The sequence below is a fragment of the Zonotrichia albicollis genome, chromosome 7 (genome assembly GCF_047830755.1).
Source record: "Zonotrichia albicollis isolate bZonAlb1 chromosome 7, bZonAlb1.hap1, whole genome shotgun sequence".
Taxonomy (NCBI): Eukaryota; Metazoa; Chordata; class Aves; order Passeriformes; family Passerellidae; genus Zonotrichia; species Zonotrichia albicollis.
In genome coordinates, this window is record NC_133825.1 from 27887217 (window position 1) to 27902482 (window position 15266).

Sequence of the window (15266 nt, forward strand, 5' to 3'; positions counted from 1 at the left end):
AATAAAGGAAAAAGATTCTTTGTTAACTATAATATTTCCTTAGACTTCTTACCTATTGTGAACTGCTCTGGTGCTTTAGCAGTACTTGAGGCATACCTATTTCTAGGTGTGCATGAAGCCATGCTTAAATAATACTAGAATAACATATGCCATGAAAGCAGTCACTAGTACTTGTGTGTTTGCTTGTTTTTACCAGCCTGAAGTACCTGAACAGTAATTTTTCTTAAATACACCTGAGGAAGCTGTAAATCTCTTTATTTTACTAAATACTACTCTAGATAAGAGAGAAATTCCATAAGGCAGCCTGTAATTCAAGTTGCCATCTCTACTCTAGCTGAGCAATTTCCTACCTGGGTTTTCAAGTGTGTGTGTTTATTCTTGTAGCACCCCTATTATAACAGCACAGTTGGACAAAGATGATGATCCTGATTTTGCCCGTCTGGTTAAAGGAAGAATTGAGAAAACTTTGTTAGGGGAGGTAAGAAAATTGTATTATTGCTAATGCTTTAAATGTATGCATTAGCCAATTGCAATGCAACTGCCAATGGCAATTTTAGCCTTTTAGCCATTTATGCATGCTAATTGTTTTGTCCTTGTCTCTTAAAGATTTCTGAATATATTGAGGAAGTGTTTCTTCCAGATGACTGTTTCATCCTACTGAAGCTGTCTTTAGAGCGCATCAGACTGCTGAGATTAGAGGTGAGTTGTTCAGTTCTTCCACAGATTATACCTTGGATACATTACTAAGGGTGTATTAATCCTGTGTCAGTAATCACAGCAGGGGAAGCTAAAAAAAAGAAAGTGAATGATAGATGTTGTGTGGCTACATTACATCTGGAAGGGTCTCTTGTATTTTTTCCTTGCAAAGTGGATAATTTCCTCCTTATTTGGAAGTGAGAGAACCTAGTCTGGTATGGTGTTTTGCTAAACACAGGGATGCCATTTCTGTCCATTGGTTAATGTACAGGCTGGTAATCCTCAGCCTAGGATACTATTTCATGCAATTTATAAGACTAATTTAGAAGAGAATATTTGGGGATTTTCCCCCTACATTTTTCCTTTTTATAACCTGTTGAAAGATGGCTCCATTTATTTGAGCACGTTGATAGCTGCTGTGATAGCGCTGATGTTTGCTGGCTGCCTTTTGGCGCAGGTGAATGCCGAGACCGTGCGCTACTCGATTTGCGTCTCCAAGCTCAGAGTGAAGCCTGGGGATGTTGCTGTGCATGGAGAAGCAGTTGTGTGTGTGACCCCTCGTGAAAATAGCAAGAGTTCCATGTATTATGTGTTGCAGTCCCTCAAGGAAGAGCTACCAAAGGTAAAAGCCAAGGCTGTCTCATGCTTTTGTAGGAGGTCATCAGTAGTAATAATTTGTTCCATGGTGGCAAGATGAAATAATTCTTGTCAGCATTGACAGTGATGATAGGCTGGGTTAGTAACTCTTAGATTGTGATGGTACTGCCTTGCTGTTGAAACTAAGCCATCCTTTACTAATATTTGTAAATAGAATGGAAGCTTTGATATTTTCCTTACAACATTTATTGAAGCATTCCAAGTGCAGCAGTTTTATGAAATAGTTACATCTGCTTTCAGCTGTATCTAAAATTGAACCACATGACACTATCTGGCATTTTTTCAGCTTACTGTGAGGAGACTCTCTGGGTTTTAAAAAGAGAGATAAGGAAACCTTTATTGTTAGCAATTTGCCCTTTCGTTTGTATGGGTCTGCCACCATTCAGACACACAAACCAGAGTGTGGGAATGTCAGACATAAAATATAAAATGTAGCTAGTGAGTAAGGTTTGTACTACAGTGTCAGTTTTGCACTAGACTATTTAAGAGCAAGAAATCTTACTCATGTGTTTTGAGTGAGCCTTTACTCCATGTACTAGATCTTCTCAATAGGCTTGAATGCTGCTAAGTGTTACCCTTTTTACTGTGTTACTGCATATATCAAAGTTACTAGGGCTTTTTTGTTTTGTGAAGGTTGTAGTGCAAGGCATACCAGAGGTTTCCCGAGCTGTCATTCATGTTGATGAACAAAGTGGAAAGGAAAAATACAAGCTTCTGGTTGAAGGTGATAATCTACGAGCTGTTATGGCTACTCATGGAGTGAAAGGAACAAAAACATCCTCTAACAACACTTATGAGGTAATGTCTGAATGGGTGCTGTGGGGTTTTCCCTGTAGCATCTTTATTACAAGTGCTTGTTTGTGCTCAGATGCAGAAGTTGATATGGAACGAAGCCTGATTCCACTAATCAGTCAGAATGCATTAACACAAGAGAATAATTCACTGGCAGCACTGTTCACCACAAAGAAGCTGTTTCTATAAATATTTTTCAAATTGAGATGTTTAAAAGAGTAGCCATAGAAGTGGAATATCAGTATGCTGTCAGATGGTATTTATTCCAGGAATATACTTGCTCCAAACACTTGATTCTTCATTCATGTAACATGGAACAATCATGTAACAATCTCTTGTGCAGGTAGAGAAAACTCTGGGAATTGAAGCTGCTCGGACAACCATTATCAATGAGATTCAATACACAATGGTGAACCATGGCATGAGCATTGACAGGAGACATGTCATGTTATTGTCTGATCTAATGACTTACAAGGTTGGTACTATGGTTTTTCTACATCTTACATTGGCCTGTTTAGACAAATTAATTTTATCATGTTTGAGAAGGGTGGGTGAGCTCAGGAGATGGAAATTCATTCTGGGCTTAAGGAATTCCAAGTTGTACTGGCCTAATACTGTTATTTGTATTTTACACAACATGCTTAATTACTCTAGTTCTTTGGGGCAGGGTGGATCTATTTTGACTGAAAACTAATTGATATAATGAGTAGGGAATAATAATTTCATAATGGAAAATAAGAATCCTAAACATGATGATGTGAAAAACAACTGTTTGGGTAGCCATGCATGCACTTTAAGGCTCGCTGTGCAGAAAGCCCCATGGGGAGTGGTTTGTAACAGCTGCACCATATGTGAGAGGCAAAGGATACAGACATTACACGTAGAATCAGCTGGCGTGAAAAGTCTTACTCAATGTGTTAGTACAAAATCATCTGCTCTTTACTGATTGATTTTTTTTCTTTCCCATCCAATATGGTTTTTAGAGTTGAGTACAGTTAGTGAAGTAAGATTTTGCAATTTGCCTGCCAGAGTGCAAGGGTTTAATTTGGGTGAAATGGATGGAGTTCTGATTTGTTCCCAAACTGCAGAGCTTTGCTGTACTGAGCAGCAGCAGTCCCCAGGGCTGTGACCCTGTGAAGCTGCAGCACAGCAGTAGAAAAGGGTATCAAGTGCCATGTTTTAAACCTGGTGGGCTCCTACCATGCATTCTTTTGCCTGAACTTCAGACTTAGGCTTCAATGTGCAATCTGATATAATCAGGATGTTTCTAAGAAATAAGAAACAAGTCAAGTTAGTTTAAAAAGCTGATTACCTTTTTTTCTGGAGAGTGAAAAAAAATGAAGATTTATCATCTTCTGTAGTCTCCTGGCAGCTGAGGTCAGATTTATATGTACATAATAGGCAGTAGATTCAGCATAGTGCTCTCAGACCCCACTGAAGTTGGTAGCTCAGCAGCCAGTTTATAATGGTTGAGTTTTTTTTCATGGCCACATTTCTTTCAATTTGTTCAATACTCAAGATCTATTCAAGAGCTATTACCCATTTATAGCAGCTTTTATTGTATATGAGGTATGATTTCTGTGTTATGTAAATATTCATTACTACTAAACTATTAACCTTCAGGATGTTCAACTGTGAATCAGTGTATTATGACTATACTGTATTGTAGATAGCATGTTTATTTATTTACTCAGGCTTACTCTTTGGGTTTTTCCATCAATCAAGGGTGAAGTTCTGGGCATTACCAGGTTTGGACTGGCAAAAATGAAGGAAAGTGTGTTGATGCTGGCTTCTTTTGAAAAGACTGCAGACCATCTCTTTGATGCTGCCTACTTTGGACAGAAGGATTCTGTTTGTGGTAGGTGTTGCCAAGTGTGTTACAGTTCTTGGTCCTTACCCAGCATCTGTAAAACCTCTGCAAAGCATTGGAGTTCTGTCTTTGTTAAGCTTCCTGTTCAGCTGGTATGTCAAAAACTTCAGGCTAAGTTCAGGCTTGTGGCTAATTGATTCTAGAAGTCCTGGAAGTTTGTTGTGTTCCTCTACTTCTCATCTCAGACTGAGATCTTGAAGTCAGTTGGATATTTGTTGGATGTTTCTTGAAGTAGACTTTGAGTAATTTGGTTTTATTCTCACCCTAGATCTCAGTGAAATACCCAGAAATTTGTCTTACTATCAATAGTTCTGGTTTTCCAGTTGTGAAAGTTTGTTTATCTTCAACACCTAGAGCTGTTGAATAAATCTAGTACCTCACTCAGTATTTAGGTTTCATTTGCATTCCTGCTAAGAAGGGGGACAGGTACATGTCAGCCTAGCTGAAGATTATTCTCTTACCTGATTACTTAGGTCATTTAGCATTTGTACCTAGAAATAAGCAGAAGGCCCAAGTTCTTCACATCTTCATTTAGTTCTAATCTAAATAGATTAATATTGTGGGTCTTTGTTTTTTTCATCAGAAGTCTTGTTCATCAGTATTCACGTCTTTAACAGCAGGCAAGATACTTGTCAGAAATTTCTTTTTAAATATATCTGTTCCTGAGTTTTAAATTTAAGTACATTAGCAGCCACTGAATCATCTTAGTGAGTTCATGAAAGAATCTGCTAAATTTTGAAAATATATGGCTACATATGCTCAAGTGTATGCATGCCCATATATATACAGCAAACAGAAAACCCAGTCAATGAGTTCTGGCATTCTGTTTATCTCTTTCTTTAGTATTTTTGTCATGTGCTCAGATATTTGGAATTGAAATAGTTTTGGGGTTTTGTAATGCCTTTGCCCCCATTCTTTTCAGATATGCTTCTCCTTTAAGCTGCATGTATTTTGGGACTGAATTATTAAAAAGTCTGTCTAATAGGTTAAATGGAGAAAAGAAGTAAAGCAGGTTTCACTCTTTTCAAGATCTGTTTATGCAATACCTACCCTCCTGGAGCCGAATAGGGAGTTTCTGGGTACTAATGAAATAAAGAAATATGCATGTGTTATGCAAAAGTTAACTAGTTAACTAGATATATCTTGATGGTCTTAGTGTAGCCAGTTGCAAACAGTGCTCTGTGCACAGTATTTTCTGAATCTTCATTTGCGTACATTCAAATTGTGAATCAAGTCAGAATTTTAAGCCAGTTTATTGCATCCTTTCTGCATTCAAGTGTACAGCTATTTATTGTTACCTTCTTAAACATTTATGTGAAGGACAATTGAGTTATACTTCTGAGAATGTGCAAAAATGTCATTTAGATCATTACAGCATGCTGAGAGAGAGACACTGGTATCTGAGAGCTTGCTTTGAGTGTGGAACGTTCGTTCTTTGGAAAAGTCATGCACGTTGGTAGATCTGGAATATAAAGGTGTCAGCACATTGCACTGGAAATGTTATAACCATCAAAAATCATTGGGACAGACTCAATCTTTCACTTCAAAACAAGCACTTTCTGAGTGGTGAAAATGCCAGGAGTGTTACAGCTCAAGTAGTTCTGTGCCTTTCTCACTGGGAGCTTGGGGAGGTTTCAAGGGAACCCTGCCAGGTTTGACTGAAGCCTTAGCACTGAGTCAGAGAATGAACATGAAGTAAGCTTGCCTTGCATCTTCTGCTATGTCTTCTCTAAAAATAAACCTTCTGAAGGGCTTTCATTACTGGGGAAGATGTTTAGGTTAAGTTGAGTTTGTCCTGTAGAATTTAACACTGTTAAGTAACATACTGGTCTGATGACCATGACATTTAACTTTGTCTAGTGAAGAGGCCTTGGTCCTCACTTGTGAAGTTCAAGCACTTGCCCATTCTGTTTTGTAGGTAACACAACACAGAATGGACAAATAAAAGTAGTTTTGTAAATCCTTACTGTTCAAATGTTCACTGTGTTTGTTTTGTTTTTTCCTAGGTGTTTCTGAGTGCATCATCATGGGAATTCCAATGAATATTGGGACAGGTCTCTTTAAGCTGTTACACAAAGCAGACAAAGAATCAACCCCTCCCAGGAGGCCTCTGATATTTGATCATAATGAATTTCATATTCCCATTGTTACATAGCACTTGGACAGAAAACAAGATAGCAAACCAAGAAATAGTCAGCAAACAATATTTAAATTAAGCAAAGTGTGTTATTGGTTCTGTGTGTCTCATAGGGAATTGGTAAGTGAAGTTATATCAAAAGAATTGCCCAAACGTTCACCACCTGTGGTTAGTACTGACCCTGAAAGAGAGAGTGCCCCAGAGAGTGGAAACAAATTTAAAGTGGTTTTCACCTGATAACATTTTCTTTTTCATGTGACAGTGTTAGCTTTTGCGGTTACCCACAGTGGGTACAAGCTGTTATTAACTCAATATTTATTTAATGTATATTCAGATTTTATTAACAAACAAATGAGATTTGCAAGAGAGTTCTGTGAGCTTGCCCAGAATGCTTTTGGAAGTGTTCTTTCAGCAGGAGCTGCAGAGGTCAGTCTACAGCTTTTAAGAACAGAAACTTCAGAAGGCTGGAACTCAGTCTGTGATTAATTCATCGTGAGTTCAGGAGCACAGTTCAGAGTGTTTGAAATCCTTCTCTTTGCTTTTCATAGCTTCAATGAGTTTTTCTTTATCCCAGGTTATTATCCAGTAAATTATTTTCCTCTTCAGGATTCTGTTTTGGGACCATATCTACAAGAAGCTGTACTTTATGGATGCTATTAAATTCTGAGAAGACTGTTGTAAGAATATTCCAAGTTATAGATAGTTTTTCATATGGCAGCAACTGTTTTAACTGCTGGAATCAGTAACTTACAGCAGTCCTAGTTTTGGGAAGGTTTCCTAATTGAGCAGGATCATTGAGCAACCTACTTTGATTTTATTATATAGAGTAGAAACTGAATGGATGCTGTTTTTATGCATTGCCATGAAATAATTTGGAAGTATTTTTAGCTGTAGTCCACTGAAGCAGTTATCAGAATGAAGATAGAGCTCAAATCATATCAGTGTAGTATATTTAAATTTATTGTGGTGCTATGGAGGGAAAGTACAGTAGTGTTGTCTCAGCAGTGTTTGGATACTCAGTGTGCTGATGACATGGGTCAATGTTGAAGAGAAATAAGTAAAGGAAAAAGTTGAAGTTGTCCCCTCATGAAGAAAAAGCAGGCTGCTGAGTATTCTAGCATTTGAAAATGAACAAGTTTTGCTGCAGTTTGTCTTTATGTCCACCAAAAGTGTAAGGCTACATTCAGAGACTGTTAATCTATTGGTCTGAGTCTTCAGGTGCCACTGTGTGTTTTTTAATTCATCCTCCATGCAGACAAGATCTCATATGAAGTTCAACACAGCTATTCTCAAAATATTTTCTGTTTTCGATGTGATGCAAAGATCTACATTTGCCTAGATTTTGGCAGGGTGAAAATGGAGAATGCGGTGCATTTGCTATCTGCTCTAAAAGTTACATATCTTTTGCTATCTCTGTTTTAGCAATAGAAATTTCAGAATAAATTCAAGTTTTCTTTGTGATCTCAGTGAGATTGCCACTTACTCATTTGTCTATTTCTTTGTCAAGATGTAAATTTAACATGGGTAAAGGCTTCATAAGGAGAAAGCCCATAAACCTTTCCTGGGATTAAGTACTTGGTTTTATCAGGGGAAATTCTACTGATAGTGCTTGACATTTTTGTGAATAAAGATTCTTTTCAAGGTCTAAGTGGGTGGAGTTTGTACTGGAACAAATAACCACATCTTTCCTTTTTCTATTTTTTAATTGGTTGGCTTTTTATTTGGTTGGTTTTGATTTTTGGGTTTGGTTGGTTTGGGGGGATTTTTGGTTTGTTTTTTTGTAAATATAGGAAAATGAGCTACTTAAATGCTGGGTTTACTCTCTTGTATATTGAAAAATTAAGACTAAAATTACATCTTTTATCATTGTCTTAAATATGACAATAAAAAGAGGCAGAGGTAAAGAATGTGTATCCCTTGTGTTTATTTATGGGTATATTCTATTTGCATAATTTATTTATGAATGAGCTAACCTCCATTTCTTTGTGTGGTTAGTTAGACAGTAGAGAATTATTAAGCTTAAATCTCAGGTGTTTATAACATAAATGAATAAGTAATATAAAACCTATCTTGCATAAAGCCTATGTCTTGTCCTCAGAGCATGCTCTGAGCCTCATGCGTGTTTCAACCAAAAATAGATTGTTTACAAGAGCACTCTGAATTAGTAATTATTGTTTGAGCTCTCTGTACAGTCAGTAAACAAATTAGCTGTTGGATTTTACTCATAAGCAGCTTTTTTAAGCATCAGTTGTAACAGTCAAGAAATGGAACTTTGGAGTATTAAAATTTGCGTTTTGAATAAAGTTTTTAGCCTTAGTTTGGGTTTAATTTTTTTAAAAATAAATACTATTTTTACATTTTCTTCTTTTCCAATTAATGTGCTAATTAAAATTAGTTAAGTGTAAATTTTGAAGACATAATTTTGATTTTGAATATCTGTATCCTGCTTTCATTTCTTCCATCTGTTTTAAAACAAATTTAGCCTTTTTAATAAATGAAGCACTTTGTTGGTGTGTTTATCAGGAAACTACTTCAAACACATCTCTTATCTGCAGAGAGAGAAGAAAACAGCTGTGTGTGCTAAATAGGTTTTCTGTTATGACTATGGAAAGTTGGAAGTAAATCCAGAACTGTGCTGCCTTGGTCCATAACTTGAAGAAATTCAGTATAGAGAGCTATACCCTTTTCTGCTTATCTATGCTTAAAGAAAAAAAGCAAAGGAAAGTAGATGAATGCTCTGTTTTATAAATTAACTACAAGTAGAAAAAAATTGGTTGTTTCATGACAAAGAGTCCTTGTTGTCTGAGCATTTGTCACTGTTTCAGTAGAAGTTGAAGGAATCACTGCAGTAGGAATGCCTCAGTTTTGTATCACTGTGCCTGTAGACATCAATGTCTTTAGAAGCCCATAGCAAACAGGATACAGGTTTTCATAGTTTTTGCATATTTGCCTAAATTATTCTGTGCTGGCAACCTACCTTCAAAGTGGTTGGCTAAGCTTTGAATTCAAGTCTGTTGGTAATTCAATATGTTCAGAAAAACAAAAGCAATTGGCTTATTATTAGATTGTTTAAGAACAGAAAAACTGAAAGGGACCGAATTAAAAGATATGTTAATATTTTAAGGCACCAATAATTGGCAGGTTATTTAGATGTGATTATGGCTCTGATATAAATGCATAGCAAGTTTATCTTGAAGAATAAGTACCAAAATCTCACAGGCCAATCCAAAAGAGTCATAGAAAGCAAACAAGCCCTGCTACTTTTGTGTTTCAGTGTTTGTGAAAATGAATCCAAATTTCTTGTGAGTGTTAAAATGAGAATTGTGTAACATTCCTTCTAATGGAATTAGGTCATACTATCATCTTCCACTAGAGAGCAGCGTTTTCTTTTGAGGAAAGAGGTATTGGGTAGTTTAGTTTTTCTATTGAAAATGGGGTTTTTGCAATATCAGGACATAACCTTCCCTATCACAGTTACATTTATCTCTTAAGGTGATGTACCTAAGGAAGGAGATGAAGGGACTGTATTTTTATAAGAGGGAGAGAGTAGAGTCCACATATGCTTTTTCATTAATTAGTAGAATTTTCACTTTCATATCACTTGTCTATCTGGCTTAAAAAACAAACACCCAAAAAGCAGTACTTCAGTAAAGGCTGTAATCATTCCCAAAAGTGTGTCATGAGCTACTCCTGTAAAGTGACAGCATAGCAATCTGCAGTGAGTGGGGACATGTCTTTTGCAGCAGCATTTTCCATGCAGCTGAGCTTGTTCCAGTCGGCATTCAGCCTCTCCAGCAGAGAGATGAAATGCAGCTCCCAGATCTGCTCTCAAGTGTGAAGTTCTGGCAGCTGCCTCGGGAGTGTCTCCTATCCTTCAGCTGCTGCACAACTCCAAGGCAAGGCTGCATTAAAAACATTTGAAGGTGATGCTATGGATGCAAGAGACCAATGGTTAGGACTGGAAATAACATTAAACGGGTGATCTTTGTGTATAGACAGCTGCCACCAGCAAGATTTCTGGAAGATGACTTCCACATGAATATCTGAAAGCCACAAGGGTGCCTGTAGTTTGCTAGTTCCTGTTGGATTTGTGAGAACCCAGCATTGGCTGGCTGTGCTTAGGAGTTCTATGGGCCTTGAGCTGCTCTGATACTGCATTGCTTTAACCACCACCTTTACTTCTGTGTGCATCAGATGGTAAAAGGTGTCTCTTCATCCAAGGGGTCTGTCCTGGAGTCCAAGCCTTCAGGATTAGGAATAATTGCATGCTCCTTTCAGAACCTAAGACAGTAGATAGGACTGATGTTGTACAAAAAATGGTGGTTTCTGCATGTGCTGAGGATAGAGGGAAGAAAACTGAAAAGACAGGAGTTGCATAAATTAGCAAGTGTGTGTGGAAATGGAGTAGGAATTCAGGTCTGCTTGGGGAAGAAACAGAGATGGCAGCTGGATAAAGTGACACACAGATACTCATAATCTCTTTATGGAGTCCTAGTGAAGTATTGGAAATAGCTGGGAAAAGAGTAGGTATGTATTCATTCCTGAGAACTATGATTTTGTCATTTGTCCTGGGGATTGCTCTTAGTGGCTGTGACAAATGGTAGTTAAATCATCACTAATTTTGTAGATGACTGTTAATAATGAGCAGTAACCCTGAATTAAATCCTTCAGGTATTGTATCTGTTTAGTTATAAAGCTCTTTCAACCAACTGTGCATAATTACAGCTGCTGAACTACAGTGATTGCTGCTGTTAAGTGTAAAAACTGCTGTTCTGATGGGTTCTGGTACAGCTCATGTGGAAAATTGTAACTATAATTAGCAGGCAAATAGGAATCTTTTAAAATGTGTTAATACCTGCAGTTAGATCAGAAATATTCCTAGAAAATCCTTAGCTGAGGTGTTTTTAATAAGATGTAAGTTGTGCTACTGGGACAAGAGACAGAAATTACATCAATTACTTTCAATTACGAATTACATCAGTTCCTTTTGTGTGTCTCTTCCTAGAAGAGAGGTGACAACATATATGAAGAGCAGACAGGTAATTCAAGGAAATCTGTGAAGCAAAGCTTTTCTATGTATTCTGTGTTGCTGTTGATCATAGCCCTGTGGTGGCAGACACCCATTGCAAGCTGTCTTAATTTTAATGTTGGTTTTAGAACCAGATAGGCACCCACACGTCCTTTTTTACCCATTCCTCTGCACTTTCTCACTGAGGCTTTTAGGATCCACAGAAAGCTGGGGTACCCCTCCAGATTTGATACCAAGTTCTTCTCCATGACAGAGGTGTTTTGCCTGGTGGAGATAGTGTTGGCTTGAAATGAAGCTGTTGCAAGAGCAGCAGGTACCTGGATTATTCACCACAGGCATATTTTTCTCCTTTTTGTGAAAGCGTAGGTCAGTTGCTTAATCTTTTGATACATATGACAGTTTTCTCAGTGGGCATCTCTTTTATATGTTAAATTATATAGATTTTTAGAAGCAAAATAAAGAAAATTAACTGCCAAGAAATGCAAAAGCAATAATGAAATTGTGCTGGTAAACGTCACGATTCCCAGAAAATGCCAGAATTAGTTGTGAGACTTTGAAGTTACTTTTCTGGATTTATGGTTCCAGGTTCATTGGTTTCTGGGAATTAATTAGTGTGGTGTGATTCATCCTGATGTGTCACAGGGAGGGGATTCTTTGGCTCAGGTTGACTGACAGCACCCCCATGGGAAACTGCTGATGGTATTTGGAGTGATGAGGATGGCTCTGGCCATGCCATGGTGCAGGCTTGAGGCAGGGACAGTGTGTGACTCATTTCTGTAGGGCACAGTGGGTAGGGCATCTCTTTCATGGGTAGGAAGGACACACCTCACCCCTTACTCTGCCCTCATCCCTGCACTTTTCCAGTTCAGTGATGCTAAAATATCTGCTGTATCTGTAGGTACCTTGACAAGCCCACACAGTAATTTGCTCCCTTTCCCATATGCCGTTCTTCCAGATTTTCCACTGATGCAAATATTTTCCAGTTACATCAGAGACTTTCTTTAAACTTTTATTTTTCAGAAGATACATAGTTCTTCTGACTAATGCTACTGCTGTGCATTTTCTAGTTCCCTTTGCATTTATTTCTGTCTCCTTGTCCTTGTTTCTCCCACAGATTCCTCCCTTCTGGACCCGTAGTGACTGTCACTGCTGGTGACACTGCCTCCCTGCAGCAGTGCTATGTCAACCATACTGAGCCACTGGCTGCATTCAGCTCAGCCATGCAAGGTTACTGTGAACACTTGCCTGGAGGATAATTAAACCACTCAAGGAAGAACACATCTCCTCAGCACATCTGGACATGAAATCTACTGCCATCAAAATTACAGCTATGGTCAAATAACTTTTGAAAAAAAAAAAATTACCTTATTATATAAGGTAATATATTTGTACTTTGAAATGAAAGGCATCCCTGCTTCATGTGGCTCTTTATAAGCACTAAAAACTGTATTCAGGCCTTTAGATCTCCATTTACTTTTGTCTTTAGCCTGTTTCTGCTTTCTTCTTCAGCCTTCCTACTTAGCTGGCACAAATATCTTCTGCCTTGCATGTGTTTGTATGTGTTCTGTTGAAAATAAATGTGGGGAAGGATGAGCAGCACAGCAGCTTGGGAAGTCGCTGGCAAATGCAGAATCAGTGAACTCTTGCTGCTACAGACTTAGGAAGACCTGGGGAAATCTTTAGACTCTGTACTTTAGATTCAGTCTGTGAAAGACTGTTAAATTAGAATAGTCTTGCCTGAGCATTATGGTTGTGAGAGGAGATGAGAGAATCATCAAGGTGAGTGAAGGGCTATGGTTGTGAAAACATACATGTTATAAGGAGTACTTACTTGACAGGATGTGGGGATTAAAGAATGTGATTAGCATCTGCTGTGTGTAGTTCTTTTCATTCTTTCATCTTCCAAAGAAAGTCAAAAAGGTTAATAGTTGGTGCTGTTGCAGTCAGCTGCAAGGCAGACACTGGCTTGAGCTGGAAAAGGAGAGGGCAAAGCAGTGAAGCTCTAGGCTGCCATTAATGATCTTGGAAGGGGAGGGTGGCAGCTCTGAAGGCGAGTTGAGGGGGAAAAAAATTCTAGGAGTACAAATAGCCCCTGGTAAAAAGGATGATATTTGGCTTGCCTTGCTGATGAAGTGTATTTGTACTTTATGAAATATCCCTAGCAGATCTGGAGACTTCTTATTTTGGTTATTCTTTTGCATAGTCTTTTTATTACCAAACTGGGGCTTAATCCAAGTCCCCTGGAAACCAATTAGAGAACTCAGCAAAACTGGATGAGCTTTGATATATGCATTATATTAAATATTTCTATCCATCAAACTCCCACCAGTTAATCCATCTTTATAAGTTTCAAACAGTTGAACAACACTTCTCTAAATTGCTGCAGACTTGATTCAAAAAGAATAATTTTAACCTAAATTCTTTTTAAGGCTTCTATGCCACTCAGGCCTTTGTCTCAAATGTTTCTCCTTATTCTGGGCTGTGCTGAATATGCTCTTTTCCATTTTGTATGGAGGTGTGCATTTGCTGTTTGTTTGGGGAGTTGTTTTCATTGTTCAATTTTGACAAATTTTTGTATATATAAAATTTTAAGTTCTAAATTATTTTTGTGCTATTTTTCTTTTTAAAAAACTAATTTGACTTGCTGAATGCTTAATTTTTACATTTGTGTTATGTGTGGGAAAAATACAAGACAGGTTGAAGATCTGTAGTTTGTTTTAGGCTGGACGATCAAACCTAGTGGAAGCTGGTAATGCAGCTGCCACTGTGCCAAGCTAAGACATTATTTCATTCTGGAACTCTCTGATGGCTTTCCCATCCCTCCAAGGCACGTAGGCTGAAGCAGAGACTGGAGTACTTTTGCCTTTCAAATGAGAGTGTAATTTAGGAGTTACTTCATTTCACATTTGTTACTGTTTGCAGAACTGATTTCAGTTAAGTCCAGTATTTTTGTCATTTTAACCACCCTTCAGTCTTAGGTTTCATCTTGGTCCATGGTCTGTTTTGTCTGAGCAAATTGACTACAGCAAGTTGTACAAGGGTTTCTCTTTGACTTTATTCTCACTGTCATCCCAATGTTTTGTTTTCCTCCTACAAAAATCTTTTCCTTCTCCTGCCCAAGGAATATCCTGCAATATTAAAAGTAAAAATTTCTTCTCCAATCAGAAGCATATCGAATTTATGTGGTATTTCTGTAAACAGAAATCCATGTGTCACTGTCAAGTAGCTGTTCAAGTCTTAGCATGAGTATGATACACGATTTGATGCAAATTTTTCAATGTTCTGACCATCTACCTTTGTCTGGCTTTCACAAGCATTTGTAAAACTCTGAAAAATCCATTAAAGTACACTAGAAATGCTTCTCCTGTATCATAAACCAAGTGAATTCAGGATGCTAGAGCATTTATTATGAAGCAATAATAATAAATCCTCTCCAGCTCCCTACAATCCTGTTTCTCTTTTTCCACACGTGAGGAGCTTTTGCAGTTCAACCCCATGTGAGTATTGGTCTGTTCCCAAATGTGGATGTGCTGGGTTCTGGGGTTTTTTAAGAAATGGGCTGCCACCTCTGTTATCCCCTTGGCTTAAGCATTACAAAATAGATGAGCTGTGGGATGGGCTCTTCGGGCATGTGTGGACAGACAGGTGTTGCACAGCATCTAGAGAGAGAATCACACTGGCATGCACACCTGTCTCCATTGCCTCAGGGAGCTCTTTGGGCTTGGACTAGAGATGCTTGGACTACCCTGGAATTTTGGAGGAATATTGACTTTTCTGGAGCCATTTTGTTTGAGTTCAGTTATGCCATGATCAAAGCACTGTCCCTGGAGTCCCTGGAAAACTTACCTTGTATTTGACATGGATTCAACTCTTAAACCCTTGTACGTCAGTGAGCAGGGCACCTATTGCTGTGAAAAGTACAAATGTCATTCTTAGAGCTAAGAGATGGAACATAAGGAAATGCTTTTGCTTCTTCAAGAGCCTTTAGATTGAAATTGCATTTGAAAATACTCATTGCTGACAAAACCAATGAAGATGGTGAAAATGCACTGAGGCATTCTCTGGAATCTTTACTATTATATTTG

At 38.0% G+C, this 15266-nt stretch overlaps 1 protein-coding gene across 1 annotated transcript in view; it reads left to right on the forward strand.

Annotated features, from left to right (window-relative positions):
• Positions 1-8059, forward strand: part of POLR3A (RNA polymerase III subunit A) — a 33122-nt gene extending 25063 nt beyond the window's left edge. The window contains exons 25-31 of the mRNA XM_074544747.1: positions 385-478; positions 607-699; positions 1154-1318; positions 1987-2151; positions 2489-2620; positions 3871-4003; positions 6022-8059. Of these exons, the coding sequence (XP_074400848.1) occupies positions 385-478; positions 607-699; positions 1154-1318; positions 1987-2151; positions 2489-2620; positions 3871-4003; positions 6022-6170 (931 nt within the window). The 3' untranslated portion in view covers positions 6171-8059. The remainder of the gene's footprint in view (positions 1-384; positions 479-606; positions 700-1153; positions 1319-1986; positions 2152-2488; positions 2621-3870; positions 4004-6021) is intronic.
• The last annotated feature ends 7207 nt before the right edge of the window (positions 8060-15266 follow it).